Source organism: Nesoenas mayeri (assembly GCF_963082525.1).
Source record: "Nesoenas mayeri genome assembly, chromosome: 17".
Classification (NCBI taxonomy): Eukaryota; Metazoa; Chordata; class Aves; order Columbiformes; family Columbidae; genus Nesoenas; species Nesoenas mayeri.
In genome coordinates this window covers 9,187,755-9,207,871 of record NC_137565.1, presented here as the reverse complement: position 1 = coordinate 9,207,871, position 20,117 = coordinate 9,187,755, and the positions used below count along the sequence as shown (strand labels likewise).

Below are 20,117 nucleotides of genomic sequence, written 5' to 3'. Positions count from 1 at the left end.
CCAATGGCTGCTGGAAGATATTCTTGACTCCGACAGGTCTTTTCCCGTCTTCCAGTGAGACCCTGCCTGGGGACCAGGTTCACTGTAAGTCACTGGTTCCTCTCTGGAACGTGGGCAATGGGTTTGGCAGTGAGGGGAGGGAGCGGAGCACGTTGTGGGGGGTCAACAGGCTTTTGTCTCACAGCAAGTTGGTGGGGGGAGATGTCAGGGAAGGTGAGAGAAAAGAGCCAAAGGAAGCCGGTTAAGCTGGCCCTCTGCTTGATGTTTGCACTCAAGAATTCTCCTTTGGGCAGCTTCAGTGTGCCAGTGCCGGCCTGTTCTCCAGTTACCTCTCGCAGCCCTGCTGAGAGAAAGCACGTGGTGGGGTGCTTCCTGCTGCTTCATCCTCTGGCTGGCTGCCCTCGTGCCCGCCGGAGATCTCTGAGTCGCAGTCGAGCGCCTCATAGATGGTAGGCAGTGTGGTTTGCTGGCTGAGGCGCTTGCGCAGGCCCACGAGCAATGGCTGTGGCATGGAGGAGACATCCACGTTGTTGCCAAGGTCAACCCAGGCCAGACAAGGGAACTTGTTCATGTCCTTCATGGTGTCAGTCAGCTCCTTCATGGTCGCCCTCGTCAGTCGGTTGCCATTGAGGGAAAGATGAGTGAGCTTGGGTAGTGCCCAGAGGAAGGGCAGCAGCAGACGCACCATATCATCATTCAGCTCAGTGAAGCTCAGGTCCACAGAGGTGAGGTGGTCCCCGTTGTTCTGCAGGTAGTAGGCCATGCGGTGGACATCCCGCATGGTCAGGGGGATCCCTGACAAATCCATGGAGTCCTGGCTCACCTTCTTCTGCAGGCTGGTCTTCAGGCTAATGATGGAACGGGGTAGAGAGAGAGATCATTAAGGGGACCCCTCTCATCCATCTCTCACCCAAGACCACTTGGGTTAGGGGAGAACTCATGAAGAACATGGGCTAGAACGTTAAGCAAAGGGTTAATGAAGCTTGTTTGGGAAACAAGGACAAGGTCTGCACTATGCCTCTAGGCTTTTATGCTCAGCACTTTGCCAGAACTGGCTAAACATAGGATGCTAGAGTGTCTTCCACTAGCACATTTCAAAGGGTTTGTCTGTATGTGTGCATACAGATGCTCATGCACAGAAAGCAAAACAACCAAACTTTCCAAGTGCACTGTATGGGGGCTGTTTGTGTGCTACCTGTCTAGGTGAATGCCAAGATCTGTTGCAAACAGACTGTGCTGCAGAGGAGAGCAGGGTTAAAAGGCTGAAAAACAGATATTTTATCAGTAAAACAATCTATAAGCAAACTGGACTCCCTGAGTGGATTTACTGCATGTCCCTTTAAAAGCCCTTCCAAGCAGCAATTAGTCAGTAAGCAGCACCAGTTGCTGCCTATTTGGGTCTCTGTGGTCAGCCGATCATCTGGGATCTGCTGCAGCTGTGAGGAGGTGTGGAGGGCATAAGGGTGCTAAAAGAAACCTAAAGAGGTGGTTTCAGCCATTTCTTTTGTTATCTGCCTGGTAAGTGGAGTGAGGAGAAGGAGGTAGGCAAGCTGTACAGCAGGCAAAGCTGTGCTATGGGGTGTGCAAAGGGAATGGGATATGGGGTTTTATAACGGACTGTGTCTCCGTGAGAGTGCTGTGTAAAGTGGAAGCTGTGGGGCTGTAGGAGCTGGTGGGGATATGCTGCAAGATTGAGTAGGAATGTGTGCTGGGGTGACACAGGAGAACCTAGTCCTTTAGCGTAAATTATGCTAGTCTTGCTGTTCTTTCAGATACATCTAGCTTTAAGGATATGGGAGCCCTTGTAGGACCACTACTAGTGTCATTAATTGTGTGCTTAGTGAGTCTGTAAGTGCCTTGCTGAGTTTGGGAGAAGCAGGGTGGGTTAAGAATTAACCACCAATTTGAAGGTCCCCACTCTTCCTATCTGGCTCTCTGTAGTGTCCTGCGTACCTGTGGCACAGCCAGTCCCTGAGAGCAATGTGTGCAGTTTCCTCGGAGGAGGCTACAGCACCGCAGGAGCTCCCATGGCAGGTGAGAATGTCCCCACAAGCCTTAGTGTTGCCAGGCCCTTCTGTAGTTGCAGAGAGGATGTGATGCTGCCTGTATAGCTTTCCTTTGTGTATGCAGTTCATGGCATCCTGGAAGTTTCAGGTCTTAATAATCCCCTATGAGCATGTGATAACACAAGTGAATAAATGTGCATCAGTGCAGGCAACAGCCCTTCATGGACACATTCAACACTGGCAAACCTGCAGCTGTGCTTCCTTGTAGGAGCATGAGGTGGAAAGACCTCATAGCCAGTCAGTTCTCAAGCCCACAAATTCCTGCTCAGGATTTAGCAGCACTTTGTTCAGGCTGCTTCTGTGTGTCTTTGTGCTTCCCATGGGAATTCACTGTGCAAGGCTGAGGCTGTGTCTGCAAGCATGCATTTGAGCTAATGAGCTTTCATGCTAGAGAGGTAATAACAGGATGGAATAACTCATATTCAGACCTAAAGGTTTAAAAGAGCCTTTTATATTACTTACTAGATGTCTACACTTTAGACGACCCAGATTGCTCCTCAGTGGATCACGGAAAAGTCAAGGGGGGTAGTGCTTGTCTGTGCTGTCAAACAGCAGAGACTGATGTATTGGTGAGTTATAATTGGTTAGAAAGCACACAAATGAGTCCTCCAAAGGGCCTTCACCTGAAGATGGTAGTCGATATCCCTCCAATATCAGGGACCCAGAGATAGGATTGTGGAGAACTACTCAACCATGCTGCTTGTAGCAGCGATGTAGTTCTCTTAGCTGCTGCAATAGGAGTAGGAGTTGTGAAGTGTGCATGCTGCAGTCTGGGTGGCACTGGGCTGGCCTCCCTTTTCCTGCCAATCCAAGGGATGCTTGATATTAGCCTGGGCTGCCTGGGGGCTCTTTTTCTTCAGCTCTCCTGGAAAAACTGTATGTGGGGTTTTTTTGTATAGTTTGTCACCAGGCACTGGCAGTGGTGTAGCACAATCTACTAGAAAAGGGAGTTCAACTTGTACAAAATCTATTAGGGACTGGCCTCAAAGCTGGAAGAGTCTCAGGTCTCCCCTGGCACAATGTTATCCCTTTAGCTGTGCTAGGTGTTTTATCTGAGTCTTTGATATGGAGTACTTGTTGTTCTAGGAAAACCAAGCATCAAATTCACAGTGGAGGTGTGTGTTCATATGGGGCAGATGAAGCAGGGAGAAATCAATCTTGACTGTAAACCTGACTGCATAGGGGAAATAGGCCCCTAAATCCAGTAAGGCCTGGTACAAGAGGTGAGACTAAAGCCTTTTCTTGCCTCTGTTGGTTTAGAGTAAGACCTTGTTGAGGGTATGGGGGAATATGGGATAAGCATAGAAGCAAACCTGTAATTACTTCAGTGCCTGATTTGTGCAAACACAGCCTGTGGCTCCTGGAAATTCTCTTCCCTGACCTTCCTATTGTAAAGCTACAAGGAATAAGCCTTAGTGTTCCCAGTTTGGTATGGGGATGGGGACCACTGGAGGGCACGTCTGAGCCGGGACCGCTCCCTCTGCCGGGCCTCAGCATTCAGGTGCACATTTTCCTGCTGCATCTGCAACTGCAGCTTTCTTAACAGTATGCAAGTCTGAATGGCTCTTGGGGTCCTCTTTTGAGTGACTTGGCTCTGAGAGCAAGCAGTGATAAGTGAGGGGGAACATCAGAAGGACAAAGGCAATGTGCTTGTCTGTCTCTGCCCATTAAGCCTCCCCTCCTGTTGACTGCTATGCAGGGACTGCAGTAATAAGTCATGGATCGTGCTCTGACCAGAGCTGGTACCTTCTGTTGCTCTCCCCAGCAACAAGCCAATACCCCAAGGAGGCTTTAATCAAGCAGACAAATTATCTTCCTGTAATTGATTGTCCAGACTGGACTGCTCCTGGCTGAATGTGCTTAAACCCTCCTGCCCTGTGCCAGAGCATTCCCTCCCTCCTTCGCTGGCTTGTTTTTCATTCCTTTCCTGTGTTTTTGCTGCTTCCTTTTGTCCTCATTGCTGTACCTGCCAGGGTGAATCTGAGCTCTGTCTCAGTGCTGTGGGCCGCTCCTGTGTTCAAATTGTTCTCTTGCCTATAAAAATGCATCTTGTAGAGCTGTGTCTGTAGAAGCCTCACCCTGGTAGACATAGCCCCTAATGCTGCAGCCAGGCTCCCGGCTCTCTGGTAAGTTCTGAAGCGTGAGACCTGATGCTCCATGTGCGCTTTGAACTCTGGCAGCTCTCATCCTCACCTCCTTGGTGTTCCTGTGCAGCTGAATACCATCGCTGGGGCAGGGCACTGAATAGTTGGCCACTTATTCTCCTCTATTGCTTTAGAAGTAAATATATCTGCTGTCAGAAAAGGAATGGGGAGACATGGGTGGGTGCTTTACTCTGAATTATCTGACACTGGGGCTCTGCTAAGCTCTGTTTTTCTTGGGACAGGGAGAGCACGATACACAGGACCCCAGGCTCCCAGACACTCGTGTGGCAGCTGAGAAAATGCCAGGTTTATTTCCAGGGAAGTGGGTCATCTGTTATCCCCTAATTTCTGCAAGTAAAATAGGCTTAACGATTGCTTCAGCTGCAGCAGCTTTTTTTTTTCTTTATGTGAGACAAAACAGCTACTTAGCAGCATGGCTCTTGATGCTCATGGGACTTGTGGGCAGGAGACTGCAAAGCACTGGAGGCTGGATTAACCTAATGCTACTGCAACTGGTGCTGTGTGCAGATTTATAATTGCAGGGATTTGCATCTAACAAGGATCTGGACCCTGGATGCAGAGATGCAGTCTGTGTTTGTATTATTCGCAGCAAGCTTAGAGAAGAAACAAACCCCCACTCCTTCAGATGTGGGGGAAAAAGCTGCAAATAAGAAATTCTGTGAAACTTTGAGCATGAAGCAAGGGAAATCGACAGCCTGTTCCCTACTGCCTGCCTGGAGCTAGATGCAGCATCCAGTGAGGGACAGTGCCTGCCTGCCCTCCTGTTTATAAGAGATCAGCATCCTGCTTGCAACTTTTGTCCAGCTCTGCTGAGGGATGAGAGCTCTTCTAGGTATTTCTCCTTGTTTCCCCTCACGTGAAGCAAATTTTTCCTTGCATTGTGCCCAGCTCCCTCCTTGAGCTCTGGCCTTTCTCCCACTGACCTGCAGGCAGCCTTCCTTCCAGCCTCACTGCCTGTTATCCCTTCCCTAGGTGCCAGCTCTACTCTTTAGTGGGCATTAGCCAGCGCTCTATCTCTCAATCAGAAATGTGGGCTGGGAAAAGGATGAAACCATCTTGTGCCTCCTTTGGCTTTTTTCTGCAATAAAAGTCGTCTTCTCCCAACCTAAGGCTCAGTTGCTGTTCAGTTACTGGGATCTCAGCTAACGTAAGCAAATTCAGAGCTGTCTTGAGATGAAACAATTAGGAGACCTGAAATTAATTGCTAGTTGTTTTGTCTCCAGGACCTGTCCCAAGGGACCTAACCCTTAGGCTCTCTTCCAGGTCCTTCTTTGAGTGCACAAAGCTGAGGGCTCAGCACATATTTTAATTAGCACTGGATCCCTTCAATTTCTTGCTCATCAGCTAAATCCTTTGGTGGCTGCATGGAAGGGGTGTAGTGGCTTCTGACTGTTGCTCTGGTGGGACTTGGGCAGCCACAGCAGCGCTTGGCCTCTTGTTCGCTTTGTGGGGTTTGGAGGAGATTGTTCAGCCCAACAATGTTCAGGTTCCTGGAGTCCCAGCTTCTTTTCCTTGTCTCCATGCTATGGAGAGAGGCTGGGAGGAGACTGTCAGAGTCAGATAGGATTCTGGTAATGAGAGATGCCCTCTGCTCCTTGCCTATCTCTCTGGGGAATTACCAGCTTTCTCACCTTCCTCCTCTTAGTTTTACATTTAATTTGCCTCCAAATGTAAAATTTTCCTGATGCCAGAGACTCCCATCGTTGTGCATCCCCTTCTTCATTAACAGGTACTGCTAGTAGTGGCCAATTAACCATGAGTCAGGTATCTCTTGGCTGCTTTTCCTTGCATGGAACCTAGTGACAGGCATGTCTGGATGGCTTCTCTGCTTTGAGCAGTGATTTAGGGGATGGACCCTGGGCTTTTTAATCACCTGTTTAGCATAATCTACTTGCTTTGCTTCGCTGTGGCACAGGGTTCTGCTGTGCAGGGCTGCATCTAGCGAGACATCAAAAAGGAAAGAGAAGCCTTAAAAGCACTGACCTAGACTAACCCAGCCCGAGCTGTTCTGAGGCTGGGACCAGCAGCTCTGTGAAGATGGAGGTGGTGTACAAACAGGCCACTTTCATGAGAAGTCCCTTAGTCACATCTCTGTCCCTGTACCCAAGCTCTTTTGATCAACTGTGGGAGATCCCTCACTTTGGAGAGAAGGGAGTGCAAAGGTGGCCTTTCTGCTCCTGCCCTCCCTCTGCAGCTGGGGTGGGACACGGATATCTGTAGGTGTTGATGCAGCTGAGCACCTCTCCTCCTGGCTCTGCAGTCATCTTCACTCTGTCCTTGAAGGTGTGTTCAAGAGACCTGTGAACCCTTGGCCTTCCTACTGCTGCTATTTGATCCAAGACCTCTGGTTGTTTCCCTTCATTATTTAGGTCTATCCTAGCAAAGATAGGAATAATGCTGTCTCCTCACTGCAAATGTCATGTATCAGCCAATGTTCTTGTTAGACTTTCAACGAAGAGTCATCAAGGCACAAGGTCTCTGCTGATTCTTTTTGAACTATCATCTGCCACCCAGCCTCCATTATTTCACTCATTGTCTGCCTCTCTGTCAAAGTGTTCTGCTTCACCTGTCTTGGGTGTTTTCTTCTGACCTGTGACAGGGCAGTGTCAAGGTGCTGGATATGACCCATTCTACCATCTCCAACAGCCCTTGCAAATGTACCTGCCTCAGTGCTGCCAGGAACCCTGATCACAGGTAGTGTTTAGGACTCTGCATTCTAAGATGGGAGGGGACAGTTCTGGCCTCTCTCCACAACATATTCACCAGCTCATGTCTGTCCAGCTGACATCTCTGTGAGCAGCAGCTTCTTGAAAACATTGTGTTGGGGCAGTTCCTGTACTCCCATATGACTATTACCATGTGGCTTTAGTTAACTGACTGATATTCACTAACTTGGCTTCCTATCTCTAAAGCAGGAATGATGGTGTCTATTTTCCCTGTTGCATAAGGGTGATGTGAAGCTGTAGTTAATATTCACCTCATGCCATGTGAAGGCTAGGATCTAATCTGCCAGAGCTGTCATCCACAGCCCTGAGTGATGTTTTCAAGGAAAAAAAAAAAGATCCAAAGCCCTTTAAAGCTGTTTCCTTGCAGTCTTTTAGACACAAGTGCTTTTATTGCATTTTAAAAGTGCATCTAATACCGCAGTGTCTGAACAATGCACATCAGTAACTGAGAAATGGAGCCAGGAGCCCAGAAGGGATGTTTTGTGCTCCCCCCAGCTTTGGCTTAGCTAAGATTAAATTCACTCAGATGAGCAAAGTCAAAATCTGGTGAGGTTTGTCGAAAGGAAAGCCCAGATACATGCAGTTTGGAAGTTATTAACTCCCTGCACACAACTGCCTTTGCGCTTCTGGAACCAGTCACAGTGTGAAAAATCTGGATTTTTATTTTCTGTGCCAGGGACACTCTGATTGTAAAAATCATTCTCTGTTTACTGCCTGCATGGTTTTTTTAGATCTAGGTTTGATCCTTTCAAGAAAGGAAGTAAGTATTTACATTGAAGTAGCCAGCTCTGGGGATGGTGCAAGTGGAAGATACATAAGGTTCCCTGGCATGGCTTTGCCAAGCCAGCTCAGTTAAAATCCACAGCTTCTCACTTGCAGTACTGCTCTCCAGATGAAGGCTGTCTTCACCTGGTACCCTTCTCCCTCTCCATTCTGAATTACAGTCCAGTGTGTCTGTCCAGTCTGTGTAATACAGCCTCTGGGTCCAGCCCAGTGCTGGGGGCAGATGGTGGCACTTGCACTAGCACATGCAGTTTTCCTTAATTCAGCATTGCAGGAGGCCTCAAGATTTGTGAAAACAACAGTAATGTCCAAAAAATCTGCACCTATGAAAATTTCACAGAAGTGGTATTGATAGTCTAAAAAGCCAATGTCTGCATAGAGAAGCATTTCTTAATCCAGTATTTTTTGCACTATAATTGTCTATTTAATGAGAAAGCAAAGCTGGATTTATACAACACTCTAGGGTATATTCTTCTCATTAAGTGTGAGTGATCTATGTGAGTGTGGAATAAGGCTAAAACTGAATTCCTATTAGGATATGAGACACAAAATTGTGGAGTGAAGTAATGCTGGTCCCTGCTGTGGAAATGTTATCCTTCAGCTTATGTGTTTTTAATCGTAAATCCCCCAAGAGCTCACTGTCCCTGTTTGGTTAGGCAGCCCGAGCAGGGTCAGCTGCAAGTGGGGTGCAGGCTGTTGACTGCAAGCTGCAGACCTGAGATTTTGCAGGGAAGGAGAATTGAAGCCCTTGCTTTCAGTGTAGCAAACTTGACCGAGTATCACCTGGGCAGCCAAAACAGTCTCTTTGGATGACTGCACAGCTGGGACACTGCTAACCCTTCATTGTACAAGGCAGACAGCCTCTGTCAGGGACCCACAGGCAGGGATGCAAAGGGCAAGCTGCCTCCCAGCATCACCTTTGACGGTTTAATCAAGCAGAGGAACCAGATGCAGCCTGGGCTGGATCCTTCCTACTCGCTTCAGCTGTTGGTGCATTGGGTCCACAGTGCCGCAATGAGCCTTCTCCTTCCACATTTCTGTATGGACGCCGCTTCTGGCCTTCGTATCAAAAAGAAATGGATCTTATTCGTTCTGCTTTATCAGTTCATGGGTGGCTCAGGTTTGTACTTGCTGGACGTTTTGGGTCCCACTGAGAATAAAAGGGGATGTAACTATAGTTTGTTTCTGACTCACCAGTTTGCTATTTGATGATAGGGAGGAACATCTGATGTGATTCGGCTCCAATATTGCAGGTCCTTTCCAGCTCCCATACCACATCTCCATAACAGCCCAAACATAATTAAAACCTGGCAGATGCTCTAAGCTCTCTGTATGGCTGGGCTTGTTAATTATCTCCTGGACCCATTTGACATGCTGCCAGAAAGTGGAAATCGCATTTCAGAAGAGAACAAGGGGGTCCTGCATCAGCTCTGTCAAAGCCAGAAGCCAAATCCCAGGAGACCACAAAAGCAAGAGGAGATTTCAGTTCCTGAATGTGATCTCCACGCACTGATTCCTCCTTGCTGACCCAAATCCCCACTAGATTTTAGAAATGCCTTCTAAGCATTGCTGCTACATCTATGCTTTTTACAGGACCTTGATGGCAGGAAGGGTACAAGCCCAGAACATAGGCTCGGTGACAGAGATTATAGTAATATACTCCTACTAGTAGAAAGAGGGAAGTAGAGAATCCAAATCAGGTAAAAACAGCCTGGCTGGACAAAATTAAGCCGTGGTATTTCCAAATGAAGCAGCTACTTCTTGCCTTCCTGCTACTGGCAACATCCATTTTCTTACAGCAGCCTCAGATGCCAACTCTGCAGGTGTCTTGCTGCAAACTGCAAACCAGTTCCTCTCCAGCCTTGAAAGAGCAAGCTCTGCTGTTTAATGTTTAATCAAAATTATTTTTGCCTTATGTAACACCTTGCAGCTGGACCTGGCTGCCAGGCAGGGCTGCCCATTCTAGACCTGTATTTCCCTCCATGGCACGTTGCGCTCTCCCTGCTTGTGCTCACAGATATTCTGTACCTGGCCAATACTTTGGGCCTGAGCCCTCTGAGTGGGGTTTGGGCTCATGGAGCCCAGAGCTCTTGCTCTGGCCACAGACATTTCTGTATTGTTAGTAAGGAGTGAGTTTGCAGCAGGCAGTTCTCTGCTCTTCCCAGGCTGTGCCATCAGAGGCAACATCTCCAGTTTGACCCTCCAGTCTGGAGTTCAACTGGGGAAGAGGTTTGTTCTGCTTGCAAACAGGAGTGTGGAAGCAGAGGGCTGAGTTAGGTAGCGTCAGGGAGGGATTTTTCATTTGGAAAACCAGAATGAAGCTGGATTTTGGTACAAGGGATCTTGGAGAGGAATGGAGACAACCATCCTCTATAGAGCTCTCCCTGTCTCCAGCACTCCTTATCTTTACGCCTCCCTATCTTAGGAGGGGATGAGGATGAGGTCAGACCTGCTCTCTACGTCCTGCATCCCCAGCGCTCTGCAGGGTCCTGTAGGGAAATTGTCTTCTGAGTGGGTCTGGAAAAGGATTTGCTCAGCTCTGATCCCTCAATCTTGTTTTGTGGTTCCCAATTGCAAACCAGCAGAGTCTTGCCCCATGGGTGTCGCAGTGAGTGCATTGAAACTCACAGAGCACTCAGATTTGGTGGTAAAGTGGGACTACAGGTATGAGAGGCAGATGGCCTGGAAATCGTGGTATTAGGGGTTTTATTCCTTCAGATGCACTGGGGATCTGTCTCTGAGTCAGAATGAAAGGTACGATGGAAATGCCAATTCTCCTGGGGGACTTTAAGCTGCTGGCACATGCATCAAAAACTCTGGAAGTCTTGGGAAAGCCCAAGGCCATTCTGAGAGTGCTGCTGATTTTGCATTTATTTTTACCCAATACTGCATTTATTCTTGTGAAGCTGACATGAGCTCTTTTCTTAGACACTTCTATGTCTTCAGCAGTGATCTGCGTCACAGGAACAGGCTTTGCTCAAGAAAAATGAGGAGAGAAGGGGTGGATTTAAAAGAAGCAGGGATTGCTCTTTATCTGGTTAGAAAAGCCAGCAAGTGTCAAGGAGAGAACAAATGTGGATGTCTGAATATGTTTGTAGTAGTGGAAAGCATCTGCCATCTGGTTGCTGTCAGTGGCCAATGTGCTTTGCGTTGGGTTCCCTGTGTGCGAGGCTCTGCACCTTCTCGGGTCCCTCTCTTGGTCCTGGCAGAGAAGTGGGAGGGAAGTACGGGCAGTCACCTCTCTGCCAGCCACCCCAAAGTGGTTCCTAATGAATTAGGTGATCAGCTTGTGGTAGTGCCTTGTAATGGGAGACCTTCCCCACAGGCAAGAAAGTTTTACTGGGATAAACAAGGACAAAGTGGGATGCGGAGCTGGGGGCCGGCTCAGCTCGGCACATGGGTGTGTGTGTCTGCAAGGCTGCCAGCTTTGGCTCTGCTCCTGGGGACAAACACCCTGCAAGAAGGGTTGTCTGTGCTGTGTGATCATTGGGATTGATGTCAATGCACTTGGGAGAGGCTGAGGAACTGTAAGACTACCTAAAGAGGAGTAAATAGCAAAGCAGATCAGGGAGAGGGGTGTTGACACTGACCCTGCACTGTTTGGCTGAGGTTTTCTAAGAGAAGCTCCCATGCAGGTTTTTGGCCCTGCCTTTTCCCTGAGAAGGGCAGTAGGAGCAGACCAGGATGGTGCTTGGCTGCAACACAGTTTCTCATGGCAGATCCTCCTCTGTGCCCATCCACACTGTCCCCAACAGGCCGCTTACCACATTTGGGACTTCCTGCGGGGCATGCCGTGCCGGTGCCATTTTGAGTGGGGGGTTAGGTGATAAATCAGCTGCCTGCAGATCCTGTCCGAGGATTTCCAGGGGTCGTATTCCTGAAAGCAAAGGTACAGCTTAGCCTTTCTGTGCATCACAGCAGAACAGGAAGCAAAGGGGAAGGACAGAGAAAGGTGGGAAAGGATGAGAGGTGGTAGTGGAGCAGGGGAATGTGTATAGTGGAGGAGATGAAGAGGACAAGAAGATGAAAGAGGAATGGTAAAAGGGCTGAGGTGCCTCTGTGTCACATGCCATCTTGTCCTGGGCTGGAGGAGGAGCAGTAAGCAGGAGCACCCCTGCCCAGCCAGCATGTTCCTACCCACACCCAGGCTACAGTTTCACACCCTAGCAGGAGCAAGTAGAGCTCAGAAGAGGGGGTAATTTTCTAGAGCTGTGGCAGGGGACCCTGCTCTAGGCCAGGCAATGCCTAGGAAGGCAGGAGTGGCTGATAATACAAGAAGGGCTTTATGCAAGGAACTCCTATGCCATTTCCTTCAGAGATCTCCGTTTTCAAAAAAGCCCAGTGTAGGGACAGCATGGGTGCCTGGCCTCCTCACTGCTGTATCCTTAGCAGCACCTGTCCCCAGCCAGGCAGACAAGCCGCTAATTCACTGTGTTATAGGACTATGCTAAATTTCTGAGTTACCTTGCTGCCATGCTTCTCAAACTGTAACTGCATACTGTCTTTGGGCTGACTATCTGTTCTCCTGATGTGAAAAGTTCAGCAGTCAGCACCCCTGCCCCATCTCTGAGGTGCTTCTTGCTGGGAGAGATGTGCCCTGGGACATCCCTGCTCCTCCTGCAGCAGCATTTGAACTCTGATTCCTCCTGTGCTCCAGCTGGGAGATGCCGGTACAGGGAACCAGAGAGTTCCCCGTATTCCATCTCACTTCCTTGCAGCCCTTTCTGCTCCTGGAGGTCTGAGTTTGGGAGCTTCCCAATGCCAGCAGTTCCCCTATAGCCCCAGCAGTAACTCCTCAGGAAAAGAATGCACCAAGGTGGGTGCTGCTTTCCTGGGCTTATTTTTGCACACATTTTCTATCTCTGTGACTTTGAACAGCACCTTTCTTCCCCTGGTGAAGCAGAATGGCAAATGGCAGCTGCTGAAGGCTGGAATGTCTGCTCTCTCTATCATATTTTTCAAATGCTGATAGATACTTGCATTCCCATTCCCCAGCCTTCCAGCTGTGATGCAACATATGCATTTAGGGATCTGATAGGTAAACACATAGTAAAGCTGCTGGGGAATATGCTAATTTATTCATTATTGCATGCGCTCAAAGTGCTGCACTGTGGGCCAACAGCTGCACTGTGACTTTCCTAAGCAGTGACTGAATCAGCTGAACTCCCCAGAGATGCGCTGCCAGCATGTGGTCGTTTTGCTGTGCCAAGTGGAGAGGGATCCCAGCCTCGGTGCTCAGCTGAGCGCCCCCTGATCCCTGTCACAGCTCCTCTAGGAATCCCACAGACACTGGTTTGTGTGCTTGGGTTAGGTGCCTTGTTCTCTACTACTACTGTGCTGGCAAGGCTGCAACTGGCACCCTGCTGTCACCTATGACAGCAAACCTTTCCAAGTGGGTGCACGTGCACACCAGGTTGCAGCGCAGAAGCTGGCACAATGCTCTGCAAGCATTTGTTGGCTCACAACTGAGAACTACCCTCCTGTTTCTTCCCATGTCCTCACTGATTTAATTTCTACTGACAGACTGGGAATTGCACTCAGCCTGCTTGCCTGTAATGCAGTTAACACCCGCCAGATGCTCAGCCAGGGTCAGAGAGGGGACGTGCTCTGCCAATGTTAGTGCTGGGAAGGGTGCTGAGTCTCTCCAATCTCTTAATTAAACTCCTGCTGGCTTTGAGGGGTAGCTCAGGTGCTCAACTTGATCTTTAGGAATGGGGAAAATCTTATCTATATAATGGTACATGTGTCAGTGCAGATAAGCATGTGCATCTGTAAGGCATGAAAACAGAGGTGGGATGTATATGCACATATATGGAAATCGTAGTTTGTTATCTGCTAGGGACCTGGGTACTGGAGTAGGGTAATGTCCCCTAATGCTGCCTCCCCTGATGGGCACTGCACAGCACGAGGCTGGAGATGGTCTGGTAGAACAGCTGGAGATGAGGTCAACTGAAGTAATGTTAAGAGGTACTACTGCTGCAGCCCACCCTCTTCTTTTTTAGATGCTTATAACATTTGTGCAAAAATTACACTTGGAAAGAAGAGTTTTCAGGCTGCACTGCATCCTAATGATGATGGTTAAACTTTGGCTAAATGTAGTTTGGCTATTGAGACCTGACTGGTTAATTGTTATCAGAGAGCCTCTGGAGATGGCAGAACAAGGTTAGAAATGCCACTAATGTACACCAGGCATTCAGTGTATTCCCTAGGGTGCTGCTGTTTGCTTTGACCTGTGTGTACTTAATATCTCTCTTTGAATAAAGAAATTCACTCTGTTGCTCTCCTCCTAAAGCAAATGTGACACTTGCCAAGCCTGATGAGTAAATGGATGTATTGCAAATCCAAGTGTTTGTGGTGGCAAAGGGTAACAGAAGTAGATGCTGGTGTTGCAGTGGGACTGTGGTATTTGTGATGATCATCTGCACTCAGCCTTGCCTTTCTTTGTCTCTGCTCTCCTCTCTCTCTGAAGGAAAGTGCTGCAGCAGTGCAGGGATACTGTGCGTGTAACACATTTACTTCTTGAACCCCGAGTTGCAATATATTCCTACAGCCCCGTATCTGGAAGGTTATAGGGGATATGCAATGCTGGGTTAGGGTGGTTATATATGGCGAAGGGTCTGGGAAAAGAGAGATTCTTGTTCTCCTTCTGCAGAAGCACCAGCCTGGGCAGAGGTGCAAAGATCTCTGTTCCCCTCTGCAGCCCCATGAGCTAGCTGCTTTGAACCTCTAAGGCACACCAGTTAGTATGGCACCACCATCCTCCCAACATATTATCTGGCCTGTACCCTGTCATCAAGTTTGCAAAAAGTAAATTCCTGATTTCTGTGTGCATAAGTGCCCCTTCCTTCAGTTGCATTCATGTTCTCAGGTAGGTTTAACTGATTTCTGCAGAAATATGCACAACAATCTGTATGGTAGGACATGCACTAGCTGGTTCTGAAGGACTGTAGAGCACTGCATCAGCCACCCCATTAGGGCTCTATTTGCTTCAGTGCAAAACATCCATTGAGCTGAGAGAAGGGTTCACCTTTTTGGGACACTGCAAATCCCTAGCGAGGCTCATCAGCAAGTCATGGGAGATGGGATCCACCAAGTTGAGGAAAGTTGCATTTTTGTAGAGCACTTCATTAAGGAATGTTCCTTCCAGTCCCAGGTCCTACAAGAAAAACATAGTTAGATACATAGGCTCCCTTGGAGCTATAACCATGATGTGTTTCGAAACCAGGAATTTGCTCAATACAGGAAACTATCCAACAAAGGTCAAGCAGTTGCTTCTGACCCAGCATTACTGTGACGGGGGATGTGGACAGGCAAAGAGCCGAATGAGATGCAGTGTGAAGTTGAACCAGTCAGCCTAGGGACTGACTGCCTTGTTTCCACCTACCACAGGAAGGTGAGAGCGGTATCATTTCCAGGCTGGCTAGAGCCCAGAGAGAATTAGTTCCAGAAAAACTCAAGAGTTTTGTCAGCCTCTATGTGTGAATTTGCTGAGAGAGCTGAGCAGGAAGGATGCCTCTAAACCTGTTTCTCCAATCTCAGCTTTTCTGGAAAAATCAAACCTTTCCCAGGTATTTAGATACTGCCATACACTGTGGTGGTGACTGGCTGAGCAAAAGTCCTGACCATCAGTATGAGTCTAGCTGTGCTTTGAAATTTTCAGTAAGTGCTAAACACTGGCAGGATTGTCTTTTAGGGTGTAATGGTAAATTTATAGATAGCTCTACTCAACAGTCATGGGGAATTCTCTTCCAGAGTGTGAGCTAGAGGAACATTTGTGGTCCATGCAACTTATCTGAATGGACCAGGATATGGGGCACCTTTAGACATGCTGGAAGAGACCTCAGCATCCTTGGAAACCAGGAGCCTCCCCAGAGGCCAGATGGGTGATACTCCAAAGGACTAAGCTGTTTCTTGCTAAGAGAACAGCTAAGATCTAATATGACACAGTTATTACAATCAGGAGGTACCACAGAGCTGAGGGGTTGGTGGGTGGGCAAAGGGCATCTGAGGAAGAGATCTCATACTCCCATGAAAACACTCTGAGGACAGAGAAAAATACCCCAGGAGTAGAAATGTAGAACAAAAAGGCTGCCTAATAGGGATAGTACTGGGTTTGATTCAGTTGACAAGGAGGGCTCAGCTGAGGGAGGAAACAAGTCCTATGTCCATTCTGTATGCTGCTGCCAGGAGAAATGAGTAAGCAAATGGGTGCCCCATATGTTCACGCTGCTCCACTGAATGTGTGCTTCAGGCACTACCCAGTGAAAGATGCACTGAGGGCTAGCAGGAAAAAAAAAGGAGAGAGAGAAAAAAAGCAGAAAGCACCAAAGAGAACCTGGCTACACACCTGGTAGAGAAAAGGAGAATAAATCAAATGCTTCACAGCCCTATCACTGTATACACAGTTGATGCCCATAAGTAACTAAGGAACCCAAGCAGTGGACAAGTCCTGAAGGACAGACAGGCCCAGCCACAGCTGGATGTGAGCCAGACGTGTACCAAGGCATCGCGCCAATGTCTCCCTTAACTATAAGGCTTCAGGGAAATGGAGCCTCCTACGCCAAGCGTAATAGGCACAGAAAGCTGCTGAGAGGATGGCATGGTTGGGCATGCAGCTCTGGATGTCAGAGCAGTAATTAAACTTCCCCAGTCGGAGCTATACCATTAGCATGAATCTGCATTCCCATTCTAAATCCTGCCTGCGAGGGTTTTATAAATAATATAGCTGTAAATATTCACTTCACATTGATCGTCCATACATTCTTAGCCCAGGGGCATTTTTTACTTCATCTTACTTGTTTCTTTTTCTCTCTCTCATTTCTTGGAAAATTTTGAACCACCTAAAGGTTGGCTGCAGACAGAAGAATATTTTAAGTCTTGCCAGTTCAGTTGGCTTAGTGCTGTTAGCTTAAAAATGACACTTGGCCACTGTCTCAGCACAGGGAAATCAGATTGTACCAGACTTTTCACTGGTGTAAGTCTAATGTCTCCCTGGTTTCAGCTGGACAATGCCCACTTACACCAGCAGGAAAGCTGGGCTGTCTTTTACAGGTGGGTATTTCTGAGACTGGTGAGACAATGTGCAATGGAGCTGCCCGAGTGTTCCTGTACAATGAGTGTACACCTGTGGTTGGCAGTTGTTCTCTGTGCAGTCTTCTAAAATGTTAGGATCTTGCGTATCTGCTGCTGGCTAGATTGCTTTACTTTATTACACCCTCTCAGCATCCTAGGAGCAGTCCACAGACCTTTGAGGTCTGCAGACCACAGGTCAAAAACCACTGGCAGGTACAACTACATCCTGAGGGGTAAATGTGTGAAGCTGGACAAGCTCTGTGTCTGTGCGGAGCAGCAGGACACACACATCAAGAGCCCGTGTCCTCTGACCTGGCTGGGCATGTCTGCTCATTTGGGAGCCCACAATTCCAGTCCCACCATTGCTCTGCCTTCTCTGGGGCATTTGCAGCCTGGCCTAAGGCACAGTGATGAGGTATGGTGTTAAATATTCTCACTGTCCACTGGAGTGAACAAGGTATCTCTCTTTTTGCAGGTAGCAAACAGACCATCACCGGGGACACATTAATCCGTGACTCCTTTGAGCGTGTTACTGCTAAGGTAAGCCAGTTTGAGTGAGGAAGAACATGCTGGGGACCGAGCTAAGGGCTGAATTTAGTTGAGGAGGGAAATTTGTAAATGAGAAAAAAGGCTGATCATAACACTCTTTTGAAGCTGCCGTTAGACATGAGGACTGGTTCTGATTACATGACCCCAGCCTGGCTGACAGTTGTGTTTAGTCATTGGAGGGTGCAGTATGCAGTAGCGTTGTAGCCTTCTGTCTCTGAAATCTTTAAGCACCCAATAAACTGGATGCTTTGGGGTGATATTAGATGGATTCCCACCTTACTTGGTGAAGAAAGGCTGTGTTGCGACCGCAGGATGCATGCTCCGCTGCTCTGTCATGAGCAGATGAACAGAGGGTCACTGTTTTAACATGGACAGCCAGAAATGGGGACCAGGAACAGAGGGAGCTGGAAAGGCAGTGGACAAAATATGAGTGTTCATGGTAATTCTCAGCACAGATGTGGGCAAATGTGTGTTTAACTGATTCTGAACGGAGCTGGCAGGCTGTATTGGAAGGAGGGCTTAGAAATGGCCCTCCATTCCAGATGGCCCTGTGACTTAGCGTTCAAACCCTGGCTGTTCACAGATGGGCTTTCTGGAGACCTCCAAGGTCTGTGGGGAATTTCAGCACATTAGTCTCAAGGAGAGGTGCTGAACACTATAGAAAATGACATTCTGTAGTTCTGGCCTCCGGCATACCCTACAAAAGTCTCTTCACGTTATGTCGTCATGTTCATGAAGTGAGTGGTTACTTCTATTTTATCACGAGCTTTTTGTAAGAGTGCCTTTGCAAAATTGTCTTTGAAATCTTATCCAACCCTTGTCTGCTGTACTGGTGCACACATACAGGCTTTCTGCTGAGGATTTATTTGTCTACACACATGACGAGTGTTTGTGGTGCTGGTAACACTCCTCATATGAATGCTAAGGCAATGAACAGGAAAAATAGAGATGTAATTTTAGGTTCTGTTAATTCTCACTCATGAGAGTGTAAGCTGCTGGTAGCCCAGGTCATTGACCACCACTGTTGGATGTGCTGTAAAACCCAGGATCTTCTGAGCAGAGACAGCACCCTGCGGTTGGTAGTATGGCTGTACAAGCATCCCAGAAAGCCATCCCTGTTCAACATACTCACACCCAAAGGTTACTTGCTGCTAGGGCAAGAAACTCGATGTGTTCCCAAGATGATGTAGGTCATTATCTAATGAAGCAATGTGATAAGCTAAGAACTGATGGTGTTTTATGTCCAAATCAGAGGAAGGATTTGGCCCCTGTGCTACTGATTGTAGAGTTGCCTGCAGTTTAGGGGAGCTAAGTTTGCCTGGAAAGTGATGGTAGCACTGAGCGATGGACGAGATGGCTCTGTTCCAGCAGCAGGGCTCTGTCCTCAGCATCAGTTTGGCACCACACTGTCTGCACACTGGCTTTTCTGTTACTGAATGGTGGTAGACAGAGACAAGCTCCCACTGATACACTGACCCTTTTACCTCTTCTCTCAGCCTAGGCTGTTCCAGAGGTCCTGTCTGAAATCATTTAGGGTGCTCTCAAAAGGCAGAGCTTGGCCAGCCCGGCTGGGTGTGTATATTGAGATGTGGTGGCAAAGGGCTGTCAGTGGCTTTTCTCTGGGGGGCATTAATCCTGAGCACACCCAGGGGCTGGCATGAAGGGGTGTGGATGCGGACAGCTGAGGCTGAAGACCCCTTCTGCGTGCAGCACAGCCCTGCTCCCGGCTCCCTCCTAGCCCCCAGCCAGCCCGGCCAGGTGCCCCTCGCCCGGATGGGGACAAGGGGAGGTGACAGAGAGCCAAGGCGGGTGTCGCCTCCCGCAGCCGCTCCTGGCTGCCACTGCGGGGTCCGGGCGAGGCAGCTCCCGCACCGCCGGGGCACGGAGCAGCCAAAGGCAGCACAAAGAGCCCGCCCCGCCAAGGCGGGCTGCAGACCACACCGCCGAGGAGGCGGCTGTAAACCCCGGCTCCCTGCCCCACATGCGGGCTGGGGGGCTGCAGCCCCCGGCCCCGCCCGCGCCGCGCACAGCCCTTTGTTGCCCGCGCTGCCCCGGAGGTGGCGGCCCCGGGGCCGGCTCGCCCGCAGCATTTACCTTCCTAAGCAGCCTGAGGATGTGCACGGCGTGCTCCCGCTTGTGCTCTCGGATGGTGGCCTGGATCTCCCGCAGCCACCCCACCCGCCGCACGTAGGGCGCCGGCGAGGCTTTCCGCAGCACCCCGGGCAGCTTCTGCGGGTGGAGGAGCAGGGAGGAGAGGTGGAAGTCGCCCCGGCCGCTCTCCAGCTTGCCGGCACAGGGCTCCTCGGTGCTCTCCTCCTCCAGGCTGCTCTGCCGGCTCAGCCTGGACCCCATGGCCGCGCCGCCGCCGCTCTCCGGACCGGGCGAGCACCGGGCGCTGGGCCGTAGGAGGTGCCGAGGGAGGCGGAGGGTCTGGGCCGCCCCGCCCGGCCGGCTCCGCCCCGGCTCCCCGGGCTCCTCGGCTGCTGGTTCCCAGAGGAGCAACGCCCCAGGGGTATTTTATTTGCTCTGGTCCCTGCCCCAGCACCCGCCTCCCCAGCGACTGGGCAGCCCTCGCTGCCTCTTCTCCCGGAGGCGCCTCCTCCTCTCGGGTCTGTTCTGCCGAGAGATGCTTGGTGGAGAAGACAAAGAGAGAAGCGGATGCTGCCGGGACCGCTCCTTGCATCCAGGCGTTTTGCGGAGCTTTTTATCCTGGGCAAACTCTTTCAACACTGTAAAAGGTTGTCAAGATTAACAGT

General features: G+C 49.4%; 1 protein-coding gene across 1 annotated transcript; it reads right to left on the bottom strand.

Annotated features, from left to right (window-relative positions):
- Nucleotides 1-325: 325 nt before the first annotated feature.
- Nucleotides 326-19,713, bottom strand: LRRC75B (leucine rich repeat containing 75B; the record flags this gene model as incomplete). Its single annotated transcript, XM_080355225.1, has 4 exons — nt 326-848; nt 11,505-11,617; nt 14,768-14,896; nt 19,456-19,713. The coding sequence occupies 4 exons, from the start codon at nt 19,711-19,713 to the stop codon at nt 326-328; spliced, it is 1,023 nt and encodes a 340-aa protein (XP_080211351.1).
- Nucleotides 19,714-20,117: the final 404 nt, after the last annotated feature.